At 45.2% G+C, this 13,551-nt stretch overlaps 1 protein-coding gene across 3 annotated transcripts in view; it reads right to left on the minus strand.

Moving 5' to 3' along the window:
* Positions 1–13,551, minus strand: part of ARMC8 (armadillo repeat containing 8) — a gene marked incomplete at both ends in the record, with an annotated part of 96,304 nt that overhangs the window by 11,317 nt on the left and 71,436 nt on the right. For all 3 annotated transcript variants that reach the window (XM_080695766.1, XM_080695767.1, XM_080695765.1), the window contains 4 exons: positions 3,458–3,550; positions 6,385–6,471; positions 8,837–8,918; positions 9,221–9,303. In XM_080695766.1, the coding sequence (XP_080551892.1) occupies positions 3,458–3,550; positions 6,385–6,471; positions 8,837–8,918; positions 9,221–9,303 (345 nt within the window). The remainder of the gene's footprint in view (positions 1–3,457; positions 3,551–6,384; positions 6,472–8,836; positions 8,919–9,220; positions 9,304–13,551) is intronic.

Below are 13,551 nucleotides of genomic sequence, written 5' to 3' on the forward strand. Positions count from 1 at the left end.
AAAAATGGTTCTCTGTCCTCATAATTTTATTGCTTGCTTGCTAGATTTTTTTTCCCCCTAAGGTACTGAATCAAGGGCATCATCCATGCTTGGCAGTACTCTATCATGGAGCTCTATCTTAGCCCTTTCTACTTCCTTTTGAGACAGGGTCATGCTAAGTTGCCCAGGCTGGTCAAGATTGCAGGTGTGTGCCACCATGTCCAGCTGACCTCATAATTTTACAACTGAATATAAGTTATTTATTAGAAGTATTAAATTAATAAACATCTATGCAGGTGTGTGCCACCATGTCCAGCTGACCTCATAATTTTACAACTGAATATAATAAGTTATTTATTAGAAGTATTAAATTAATAAACATCTATGCAGCAATTCTTTGGTTTTGTTGTTTTAATATATTATGGGAACCTTCCTTTTTATGTTAATCCTTATGAACCTTGAGGATGTGGGATTATTAATAAACTTGTTAAGTCTGTTTTTACTTATTATATAGTTCCTATGAATATTATTTCATGTTCACCCTGAGATATCCTTTATATTTTTATTAGTGCACTGTAATTATGTAATGTCATTATACATCATAGTGAGATTCAAAGTGATACATTCATACACGCACACATTACTTGGTGTCATGTACTAAGTTTATTATCTTGACAAATTATTCAATCATTTTGCAAAAAATGGTGTGGTGCCGGACGTGGTGGTGCCCGCTTGTAATCCCAGCATTTGAGAGGCTGAGACAGAAGGACTGCAGTTCACAGACAAACTCAGTTACTTAGTGAGGCCCTCTGCAACTCAGTGAGACCTAGTTTCAAAATAAAGAATAACAAAAAAAATAGGGCACGGGGTGTAGCTTGGAGGTCGAATGCCCCTGGGTTCCATGACCCCAGACCCGCAAAAAAAAGAAAAAGAAAAAGAAAAAGAAAAAGAAAATGGTGTGGTAAGTATATAAGACAATCTGTATGCAAATTAGCTCAATTCAGCTATCCCACAATGTATATATATTTTAAAAACATGTTGTAGGCGAGGCCGGTGCTGGGGCCTGCAAGGCTGGGATTGGAGCCTGCCGTGCAGTGAGGTCGGTGCTGGCCTCCGAGGCCAGGATAGGAGACTGCTGGGCAGTGAGGCTGGTGCCAAGGCCTGCGAGGCCGGGATCAGAGCTTGCCATGAGGTGAAGCTGGTGCCGGGGCCAGCAATGCTGGGATCGAAGCCTGCCGTGCGGCGAGACCGGTGCCGGGGCCTTTGAGGCCGGGAACGGAGCCTGCAGTGCAGCATCCATGGGGAAATATCACACATGCGCGCGCGCGCGCGCACACACACACACACACACACACACGCAAAATCAGATGCTTTCCCTAATATGTGAAAACTAGGGGAAAATGGGTATTAGGAGGAACTCTAGTTGAAGAAGAGGCCCTATAGAGGAGCAATTAAGGTGACCTATCCAAGGGGATGGGAGGGGTAAGATGGAAACTCTAAAGTACATGATGTACTTAAACAAAGATATCAAAGTCAATCACTAAAGCAAGCATGGGAAGGAGGGAAGAGGAGGGAATGGGATGGGATCGGATAAAGGCTAATTGGATCATGTGTGCTTATATATCCTCACAAGTCTTGTATTCCACTGAGATGTTTGACTACAATGCACCAATAAAAATATATTTTAAAAAAATGTGCTGTATACCATAAATATATATGCAATTTTTTCAACTAAAAAATCATTCTGTGTCTTATTTTACTCATCTGTAAAGTATAATACTTGACTTAATTCATAAAGTTGTTCTCCAGAGTAAAGGAGACACGAAAGTGCTTTGTAAAGTAGACAGCTCCCTACAACTATCACTATATTCATAAGAAAAAAATTGTTTCTCAAAATTAGATAAATGAAGTCTGTGTGTGTGTGTGTGTGTGTGTGTGTGTGTGTGTGTGTGTGTTTTACTACGGATCGAACCCAAAGGGTCCCTACCTCTGAGCTATAGACCTCTGGCCCTATTTTATTTATTATTTTGAAATGGAGACTCATGGCCAGGATCGGAGCCTGCCTAGGGGTTATGCCGGTGCTGGGGCCAACGGCCAGCATCGGAGCCTTCCGTGAGGCAAGGCCGTTATTGAGGCCTCCGAGGCCGGGATCGGAGCCTGCCAAGGAGTTAGTCCGGTGCAGGGGCCAGCGAGGCTGGGATCGGAACCTGCCTCTGAGGAAGGCCGATGCTGGGGCCTCCGAGGCTGGGATCAGAGCCTGCTGAGGGGTTAGGCCGGTGTCGGGGCCAACGAGGCCGGGATCGGAGCCTGCCGTGAGGCAAGGCCGGTGCTGGGGCCTCCGAGGCCGGGATCGGAGCCAGCTGAGGGGTTAGGTCAGTGTCGGGGCCAGCAAGGCCAGAACCAGGGCCTCCCATGAGGCAAGGCTGCTGCTTGAACGAGCGAGGTCTGATCAGTCCACCGGGTAGCCAGGCCACTACTGGGGCCGTCAAGAGTGGGATCAGTATTTGCAACGCGGCATGCACAGAGAAATATTGCAGAAAATTAAAACCAGATGCTTCCCCTAATCAGCAATAACTAGGAGGAAACGGGCAACAGGAAGTGATTGAGCTATAGAAAGGGCCCTATAGTGAAGCAATTAAAGTGACCAATCAGAGGGTATGGAATAGGGGAGGATGGAGCCTCTTTAAAAAGCAGGAGGTACATAAACATATGTATCAAAGTTAATCACCAAACAAGCATGGGATCAAGGGAGGGGGAGGGAATGGAATGGGGACTGGATGAGGGCTAACTGGATTGTGTGTGCTTGTATATCCTCTCAAGTCTTGTATTCCAATGTGATGTATGATTACAATGCACCAATAAAAATAAATTAAAAATAAAATAAATAAAATACTAAAAAAAAAAAAAAAAAAAAAAGAAATGGAGACTCATGAAGTCACCACACACTGGCCTTGAACTTGTGATCCTCCTACCTCATCCTACCAAGTACTGGGATTACAGGTGTGCACCTGTGCCTGGTACCTGTTCATTTTTCATAATAACAACAAAAACTGAATAATATTGTGGCCAAGCAATCTCCTTGCAGTACCTGAAAACTGAATACCAAGTCTCCTAGGTACTGGGCCATAGTAGCCAGGTGATAATGTATGGTGTGCGTATGTATGTATGTGTGGTACTATGGATTAAACCCAAAGGCATTCTGCCTTTGAGCTATACTTCCAGTCCAATTTTATTTCTTATTTGGAGATAGGGTGTTGCTAGGTTGATGAGAGTCTTACTACTTGCTGAGGCTGTCCTTGAACCTGCGATCCTCCTGTCTCAGCCTCTCAAGTACTGGGATTACAGGCATGTGCCACCATGCCTGGCTAGCCAGGTCTTTAAAAAGGAAAATTTCAAATATTTCAAATAACACATTCTATAGGTCTAAGCTTGATAATTATGTAAATTATGAGATTTAAAAAAAGAGAGTGACACATACCATTAAAGCCCAAATTCCATTCACTCGTAAAGCAGGATTTTCACTCTGGGTTAATCCACAAAGTAGCTCTACGGCTCCAGATTCTAAAATTGGCTGTGATTGCAAAAGAAACAAACAAAAGGCAGTGTTAAAGTTAGATTTGTAAGATAAATGTACATATACCCTGGAACTCTATGATCCCCCCCCCATTCTTACTCAATTCCAAGCAACAAAATCTCTCTGTCTTTAGTCTCTCTCACATACAACGGAATAAACAAACAAATAAGTAAGCAAATCCAGGCAGGCACAGTGGCACATGCCTATAGTCCCAGTACTTGAGAGACTGAGACAGGAGGATCACAGGTTCAAAGCCAGCCTCGGCAACTTAGTGAGACCTGTTTTGAAATAAAAAATAAAGTAGGGTTGGGGTGTGCCGTGAAGGTAGAATGCCCCTAGGTTCAATCCCTAACACCACAGTACCAAAAATAAAGATAAAAAAATTAATAAAAATAATATATAAAATATATATCTCCATCCCTGTCATTTCTTTTTTCCTTGTAGACTGAAAGACTCCAGAGACACCCTGTCTGTACATTCTCAGAGCCTCTGTGAGCCCACCCTCTACTTCCCCACTCTTCTCCTCATTCTCCAAGACTGCCACGCTCTGCTTCGTACGCATGCATCTCGTGTACGGCTTACGATAAGCGGTGACCACGAAGCAACACAGCCGACCGAGGAAAGAAAGCTGATGACACCTAGATAACCAGTCACCCTTCTTCCACTTTGTCAGTCTTACTCTGAACATGTTGCTGAATTCATCTTTGAAGACTATTTTCAGGATTACCAATCGATTATACAAGCAAAACAGACTTGTACTTTTACAGTCGTGCCACATTTATCATCTGAAACAACATGCTTTTAGCCTGACCACTTACTGTAGTTAGGATAGTTGGGTAAAAGTGGGTCTCTGGCAATTTCAAAAAGATTCAAAGCTTAGAGGATTAAGATTTACCATCACCAACGAGTGCTTCAGGCCATCTGTCAAGTAGGTCCTAGAAACACTTTAAGCAATTCAGAGCTCTCTACCTAGGAGAAGCGCAGCCTTTTAGAAGGACATCTCTGAGAGGGTTACACATCCCTCCACAAAGAGTGGTACTGTAAACGCTGTGCCATTGTGGCTTTATCATCTCTCCTGTTGTATACATTTAGAGGTCTAGCTTGTGTATTCTATCCCATCATTTAAAATAAAGTGTGTGCATCACACCCCCTTACTCTCAAGACTTCAATGCATACTTCTGAATAAGCTAATATTCTTAAGATAATCACAGCGGTTCCCATCTTCAGAGAAATGAACCCTAAATTAAAACAGCATTCTTGTCAGCCTGTAGTCCCTGCTCCAACTCCAATCCACAGCACAACACACTCTCAAAGCATTTCCCTCCCCTCCAGATCAGGATCCGGTTCATTTTAACATACAAAATTAATCATACTAATAGCCTCTAACTGAGCGCATCCTCCTCCTTCCCAGAACACGGAGGCTAGTTTTTTGTTCTTTTGAGTGCTGAGAATTGTACCCAGGGACTTACATATAACCAAGCACCCACACTATCAGTCCCAGATCAGAGATGTTTTAACACATAAAAGTTAACTTTTTAAGGTTCTTCCTTCCTTTACTAATTTTATTTTTTCCTATTAAAATGAGCTCAAATATTTATAAAATACAGAAAAGGGGGAACCTCGCATTCAACCCCTCCCCAAATAATTTCCATTAGCATTGAACAATGAAAGATAATGGTGATAATAATGATGATTACTATTTCTGTGTATGGTACTGGGGATTGAACCCAGGGCCATTTTATCTCTAAGCAAAAGATTATTTTTTGATGACAGGTGTCATCTCCTTTAAGTGACTTCTAATCCTGATTTAAAACTGAGTCTTAATTTCTCTTCCTCCTCCTTCTTCTTCTTCTTCTTTTTTTTTTAGTGGTACTGGGGTTCCTGGAAGCCCTTCTACCTCCGGGCTCCACTCCCAGACCTATTTTTATTTGGAAACAGGGTCTCTTAAGCCAGTGCGGCTGGCTTCAAACCTGCGCGATCCTCCTGTTTCTGCCTCCCAAGCGCCGGGATTACAAGCATGTGCCACCACGCCCAGCTTAATTTATTCTTTAGTTAATATAGTTGAAATAGTTTATTATTTATATAATTATTTCTTACATCTGCAGTTTAGATTGACCAGAATATATAATAACATTTATTTATCTGTTTACTATTATTGTTGCTATATTATTTTGAGATGGGGTCTTGTTATGTTGCCCAGGCTGGCCTGAAACTCCTAGATCAAGAGATTCCCACCAGGTATGGTGGCACATACTTGTAATCCCAACACTCGGGAGGCTGAGACAGAAGGATCACACAGGTTTGAAGCCAGCCTCAGATACTTACTGAGGCTCTCAGCAACTTAGTGAGACCCTGTTTCAAAATAAAATATAAAACAGATCTGGGAGTATAGCGCGGAGGTAGAAAGCCTCTGGGTTCCACCCCCAGTACCACCAAAAAAAAAAAAAAAAAAAAGCCTATTTAAAAAAAAAAAAAGAATCTGCTCCTCTATCTAAATTAAATGCAGAAGTAGTTTTTATTTTTTATTTTTTTTACTTTTTGGTGGTACTGGGGTTCCTGGAAGCCCTTCTACCTCCGGGCTACACTCCCAGACCTATTTTTACATTTTTATTTTGGAAACAGGGTCTCCTAAGCCAGCACGCGTGGCTGGCTTCGAACCTGCGCGATCCTCCTGTCTCTGCCTCCTAAGCGCGGGGATTACAAGCGTGCGCCACCACGCCCGGCCAGAAGTAGTTTTTAAACACAATTTATAAATATCAATGACCATAAAGCATTTGATTAAGTTCTAGCAGGGCCAGGGCACATCTAGGGAGAGAAAAATCAATACGAACCTCTTTGCTTGGAGAAAATTCAAGAAGAAGATTACATAACATGGAGGATGCTACTACTAGGATTTCATCTGGTGCATTTTGTAAAACCTACGGAATAAGAATGGGGATTGCATTAACAGCCTGGCTTCTGCAGCTGAGAGGGGAGATTAAATATAAGCATCATTCAACTTGACTTCTCATACTGCAGAGACACAACATGCTTGATAAGACGTGTACAATTCAGAAGCTGACCTCTAACACTGATCAAATAAAGCTCCACCAAAACAGGAACAAAGATTAATCACAAATCAAATGTTTAATTAAAATCAAATGCCTACTTTCTTGCGATTTGCTAACAGTTTAAAACAGAAACAAAAGGGAAAAATTAGTAGATACATAAATAGCCTCTGAACAATGCGGAACCAAATAATATCTGAGGTAAATCACTGGTTTTCTTCCAAGCTTTAACACTATACTTTAATGTGCCACACAGCCACAGTTTGAGAGTAATTAGACCCACATGCATCCAAGTGTACGAAACCCTTCTAGATCGTTCGTCAGACCTTTTCCCGGGAGCACTAGACAGAAATCACACAGTGCTCTACTTCTGATTCATACGATGCAGGGGCTCTGAGCCGAGCAATCAGAGATAATGGCCCCAGATGCAAAGGGAGTTATTTTGAGAAGCAGATGAGCAGAATTGTGAGTGGATAACCATTAAATCAAGACCAAGCTGCTAGGAAAACGGTGACTCTGAAAACAATCAAGAGTAAGAACAGCGAAAAAAAAAAGCACTGCTCGTCTGAGGAGAGCCTTCCAAAGCCCAGGCACGCTTGCCCTGGCCCCTGGAGCCAGCCTGGGGTTGGGGTGGCCAATGGACTCAGTGGCAGCGTGTGGCAGGGGTGTCTTACAGCGTGGAAAGGCACTGGCTCTGCATGTGGAGAGTGGGGAGCGGACAAACGACGTTTGTGAGTGTAGGGGCTCTTGATGAGGCTCAGGCAGCAAGGAGAGTGGAGAATGAGGGGTATTCAGAGGGGCTGGCACAGGGCGAGGCACAGGAAGGCGTGCCAGTGGGTGGAAGTGGACCAAGTTCAGCGTCACGGGCTGCTCAGGTGGCCAACTGGAAAGGAGAGATTAAAGCAAGCAGCACCGTCCTGATCCGCCTCACGAGCCACGCTGTAATACTCTCTCACGTGTCCCTGACAGCTCCTGAGAGTCACTACTCACCAACCCTGCCATTCCCGAGGGTCCACGGTCTTCCTCAACCCATGACTACCACCTATCCCGGGACCTCGACACGGAAAGCACGTGCTGTGCCCTGAGAAGACCTCGCCGTGAGAGGCACTCAGCACGCCGGCCCCAGCCCAGGCGCCGGCCCCACTCCGCCGCCTGTGGTCACCTGTCCACTGCTGCTCGCCACGCCCGCCCCTCTGTGACAGTCCTTGCTGTTCTCTAACGCACTACGCAACGTTTCTGCTCAGTCTATTCCTCCCTCGGGAAGATCTTCCCGTCCTTCTGCCTGCAGCGCCCGCCGCACGCTCTCCTGACTACTCTGCCTCATGGATGCCCCCACTCTCCCCGAAGCTGTGAGCCAGGACAAGGGTTCTGCAGGGAATGTTTCTGGCAGCCCACGGCTTCTGAAGGCTTTGCAAAATCAACAAAAACTTAAGTAAACAAAAAGCCTGTTGACTAAATCCAAGGTTATTTAAGGGAAAAATATGAATGAATAAATAAACAAACCAAGTTGATCTGTGGTTCTGTTATGTATCGGGGGTGACATTACCAGCAGCAAACCTGATGCACACCTGTGTCTCAATTCAGATTCTTTTTCCCTGAATCCTATTTTTATTGGGTTGGGAGCCCTAGAGAGCAAACCTGATGCCAAAAAAAGAAAAAAGTTATATTCAGAAATATCAAAGGGGCGTGGTGGGAGTCTGAGACAGGAAGATTTTAAGTTCAAGGCCAGCCACAGCAACTTAGAGAGTGCCTCCCCAACTTAATGAGACCTTGTTTCAAAATAAAAAAATAAAAAGAAGCTGGGAGTGTAGATCAGAGGTAAAATGCTCTGGGTTCAATCTCTAGTAAAAAAACTAAAACCAAAACCAAAGACATAAAAGAACATCCAGAGATTGCTAAAAGATTAAGAGCAACACATTATATCTGTGAATGGTCAGTTTTTCCTTTTTATAAATAACAATTTAAAGAGTAACACTAAACACAGGGATATCAGAGGAGTAACTAAGCATTGGTTAGTAAAAGAACACAGGCTTATCCTTCCCTCAACACATGAGACGCTCACCTCAGAATCACAGCCTATAGATTTGTGGATACTCAGAACATCGGCTTCAAAGAGACCGATGTTCAAAATGTTCTACACAAATATGAGATGAGCCCCTGCCACAGGGCGTGCGCCGGCCAGCTCGGCTCACAAAGACACTGTGGGCAGCAGCACTACTTGGTCCTTATCTCTTACCTTCATCAAAGGTTTCCACACAGCGTGGTCCTGGAAACTGGTTCGAAGTTGCTGTACAGATCTGGATAAACTGTGCAAACATCTACAAAGAATAATCAGAATTAGCTGCCCAAGAAGCCCAAACTTTCTTTTCAACTAAGCTGCTTGGCTTCTCACTGTTACTAAAGCACACTGCAGGTGTCTACAGAGAGCACCACTGTGGCAGGGCATTGGTGGGCTCTGGAGGCTGGGCTCTCCGCTAGGTAAGGTCGCACAGGGCGGGGATGCACCTGTGGGTACTTTCCAGTAACATCTGGACCCTGCGCTTACTCGGTGAAGGACCAGAAAGGAAACAAGTTACACACACAGCAAAGAATGTTGATTCAGACCAGTTAAAGCTCATACCTGACGGCAGCTAACCGCACCTTGACACTAGACTCAGACAAGCCAGTCACAATTCGGTCCATCATATTCTCAGTCTCAATGATCTGGAGAAAAAGGTTAATGCTGCATAAATAACAACACGAAGGTGACAAGTGTCACTGCTTGTAAATGCAAGTACGTTACTGTCCATTCAAAGTTTAAGGCTGCTTCTGGCAAAAGTTGTTACCTCTCCAACAATCATCTTGCGGTGGGGCAGGCAGCTCGTCAGCAAGGTGGGGCTAGCCTGCTAAGGACAAGCCAGGCTGAAGGATGGCGTAAGGGGTGGGGGGTTAGGCTTCTTTACTTTTAGACACTTGAAACAATAGTTAAATGGCGGAGGTGTTGCATAAACAATGTGGGGAGAGGGAGGCCCTGGGGAGGGAGAGGTTAACTGAACTTCTGGATGCAGGTTCCTGTCAGAGCGAGAGTCGAGGAAAGTCAGAGTTCACGCACGCGCAGTCTTCAGGAGGGAGTGTATGGGGTTTTGACAGAGCCACCCCCATGGCTACTTTCTTCCCAAGGGCATTGAACCAAAGTTAAATATTTGGGACAATAACGCTGTCTTTCACTGCAGCATGGAGTCCTGCTACCTGTAATCACTGCTCTTTTTTTTTTTTTAATGTAAAAATAACATAGCCTGCAATTTTCCTTCATTAAGCAATGTATAGATACAAGATTAACAGTATGCAAAGGATATGAATTCAACTTGCATGGGCCTAGGGAGTAACAGCCTTTTCCTATTAGGAAAAAAAAATGTTAATGCAATCCCCAAAGTATTAACAATGGCTCCGTGTTGAGTTCCTATATGTGCTAATCTTTGCACTGAACACATTACACTAACTGAGCTAATCCCCACTCTTTTGCAGCAGTATTATGATTATTCCCATCGCTATATTAAGGAAATTGAGGATCTAGATAATACAGAACTCTCGTGGGATCAAAGAGCGTCTGCCCGAGTCCCTGTGCCTAGCCATAAGGATTTCTTACAGGAATAGTCTTATATTCATCAGGTGTCTCCACAGTAAGACTTCCATTAGTGGGAGTCATTACTCCCACCAGGGGGAACACTTGGACACCAAAGATATTAACCCTGGACACAGAGAACAATCCCCCGGGAGCTTTTTTAAAAGAATCCAGGCAGCACCAATTAAATCAGATTTTCTGGGAGAGGCTGAGGTACCAGGTGTTATGCTTTGTTGAAACTGGGGATTGAAGCCAGGGGCATTCTACCTCCGAGCTACATCGCCCCAGGCCAGGCCTATTTATTTAGAAACAGGGTTTTGCTAAGTTACTGAGGCTGGCCTAGAACCCGCAATCTTCCTGTCTCAGCCTCCCAAATACTGGGATTTTTTTTTAAAAGCTCCTCCAGTGAGACCAGTGCACAGCCACACTATAGAGCATGCGTGTACCGTACTGTAAAAGGAAAGGATTAAGACGCCCGACCTTCAGCAGAGGGGCGGGTGGAAAACCTCAGGCGCTCAAAGCCAAGTAGGAAGAGTGCAGAAACCGCGGCTGAAATGAACGGTGGCCAGGGAGAATATGTGCTGCTAAGAACCGGGAGCCACACTCTGCTGTTGCGTGGGGACGCTGGCTCTCATATAGTATCTTAGAATTCCCAAAGTGGTCGAAGGCTGCGTAGATACCCATCCCCCCATCCCAGACCAACTCTCATCGGGGCTTGCTAGGCACCCCAGTCTGTCCTCACACCCCTGTAGCTCTTGCACAACTCCACCCTCACTCCATCTGCTCTTAAGCCCTTCCACGCCCCTAAAAGGCTGCTCGCTCTGCGCACACTCCCCGCCAGCCTTGTGCTCACCCGCAGGAGTCCCCCATGCTGCCCACCTCCCACCTCGAGCCCTCCTCCCCCACACTTCCCATCTCTGAAAGGACGTGTGTTCCTGAGGTTCTGTCCAGCTTTCACTCGACATATTTGACTCTGCTGTGACTTCAACAGCAGCTTGGCGGGGGAAATTTCCTAATGTAAAGTTCTTTCTTGGCATCCAGTTCCATGTTTCTGGCTGCCTTCTATACACAACATGGATGCTCAGTGGAGCCTGCGCTGGTTCAGGTCCCACACCCTGCCCCGAGTCTTGGCCAATCCCTAGGTTTTTTTGTCTGTCTCTCTTTATGGTGTTACTGATGTCTCGGGCACCAACTTTATAGTAATTTTGAGTCCCACGCTTTCTCCCTTCACACCTAACCAGCTTCCTTGCACTGCATCTAATATTCATTTTGTCACTACTGTTACTTCATTCAAGTGCTTAGGACATTTATTATTGTTATTATTGTTGTTGTTAGGGCCTATAGTAATGTTTTCCGAATTACCCAACCTCCAGTGCTACAGCAGACATAAAAGAGTGGCTGGTTGATGCATTAACTTTAGTTAAGCACAATTCACTGTTCTTGAAACAGAGAGGGCTAAATCAGTGGGAAAATCTATAACGGGGGGGGGGGGGCGGTGGCGGCAAATCTCATGCATTGGAGGGCTAGATGCTGATGCCTGGACCTGATGGCTTAGGAAAGTATTTTCATCTAGAATGAGGAGTATAGAGTAGGAAGAAACAGTTGCCTATCCCAGATTCAGTTATATCGTCAAAAGATGCAAAAGATGAGTGGGAGCAGCGGGGATGAACAGATGGACCAAGCACATGCTTACTCTCCACGAGCAACTGAGAAATACCATTAGCACTGACTCCGTGTGTTTAGGAAACCTGGGCCTGGGCCAGACTGGAAAGAGCTTCTGAATCATGTTTACTGGAAACATTTAACCAAAGAGGTAAATCCACCAGTGGGCAGGACTAGTGTAGTAATCATGCAGGTGTTTAATATAATAAAGTGGGTCTCAGTATAGCCACACGTCACAGATCCTTGTACTTGCTTGGCACCATGAAAAATTCTAATTCTGTACAAGAGATGGGCCTGACGATTCCATAAGTTTGATATGGGCTTAAGTCTAGACTTTGACTCCTTCCCGGTGTTAGTAAAGACCTGCAGAGAGGGAACAGGGTGTGATCAGAAATGGAATGAGTGGGTACCAGCTGAGCGGACGAAGCAGAGACAGGGGACATGTGGAGTGGCCCCGCAGGATCATCCTGAGCCAATGACTCACTTTCCTCCCTGGGTCTTCGGTAAAACGAGGAGACGCAATGATTATTTACCTCCAGTGCTTTGCCACTGGCAGATGAGTAAAAACCATTCTGTCTGGGCAAAACTATCATGTCGTTCAGAAGCCACATGGGAAGCCCGGCAGGTGCGGGGAGAATAGGATGGCAGGTCTAGAGTGTCCGAGTTGGGGAGAAGACAAGGTGAAGAGGGCGCAGCTCCTGTCTGCTTCCTAAACTCCAGCGAGGATCTGGGTGTGCTAAGTGTCAAGTGTGCTTTTAAAAAACGGAAACAGTGGTGAGGGGAGAGAGGGCCCTTGTCACCACCAACTTGGTGCTGAATAAGCAAGTGCGGTTCAGTTTTAGTGCTGGGGAGCAGCAGGAGCACCTTAGGAATGACGAGGCCACGGGGTTATGGCAGGGCGAAACACGCACCTCCAAAGGGAAGACGAGAAAGACAACTGTTACCAAGAAAGGAAGTCCCAGCGGGGCATGGTGACACAACCCCTGAAATCCCAGAACTTGGGAGGCTGAGACAGGAGGAGCGCAGGTTTGAGGCCAGCATGCAGTAATTTAGCAAGATTGTATTTCCAAAGAAAACTAAAATAGGGCTCGGGGGGTGAGGAAGAAGGGTAGATCAACCTTGAGTTCAAGGCCCAGTACCACCCCCCCCAAAAAAAAAAAGGTTTGCTATCAATTGAGAAATGGCTATTAGTAACTTTCTGAGAGAACACCATGGCTTAGACAAGAAGACAGTAAAGAACTGTTAGTGCCCACTAGGAGTATAGCTTCAGGTATTCCTTTTTTTTCTATGGGTGTGTGGTGCCTGACCCCTTGGGGATGAAGTATAGGTGATATTAGGTGGCTGACAAACTCTCTCCTGAGACAGGATAAAGAACAGTAAGACTACTGGAGGCATCTTCCCTTTGGGCACGAGTTGGCTTTTCTTAGACCTCAGTTACGAGAATGTCTGTGGTGGGACACTGGACTCTGTGCCTGAAGCCATTATGAAGGAACTCCAGTAACCTAGACAGCACACTACCTGAGTGTCTGTTTCACTCTCTTCATCAAGATTATCAGCCACTGAGAGTAAAAATGAATGTGAACCCATCATTCCAACCCAAAACACAAAGAGTGCGGGAGGCCACGGGAATGAGTGGTGATACCTGAGATTTCCTGAAGGACAGATATTTATACCTGGCTAAGAGGGGC

Source organism: Muscardinus avellanarius (assembly GCF_963383645.1).
Source record: "Muscardinus avellanarius genome assembly, chromosome: 5".
NCBI lineage: Eukaryota > Metazoa > Chordata > Mammalia > Rodentia > Gliridae > Muscardinus > Muscardinus avellanarius.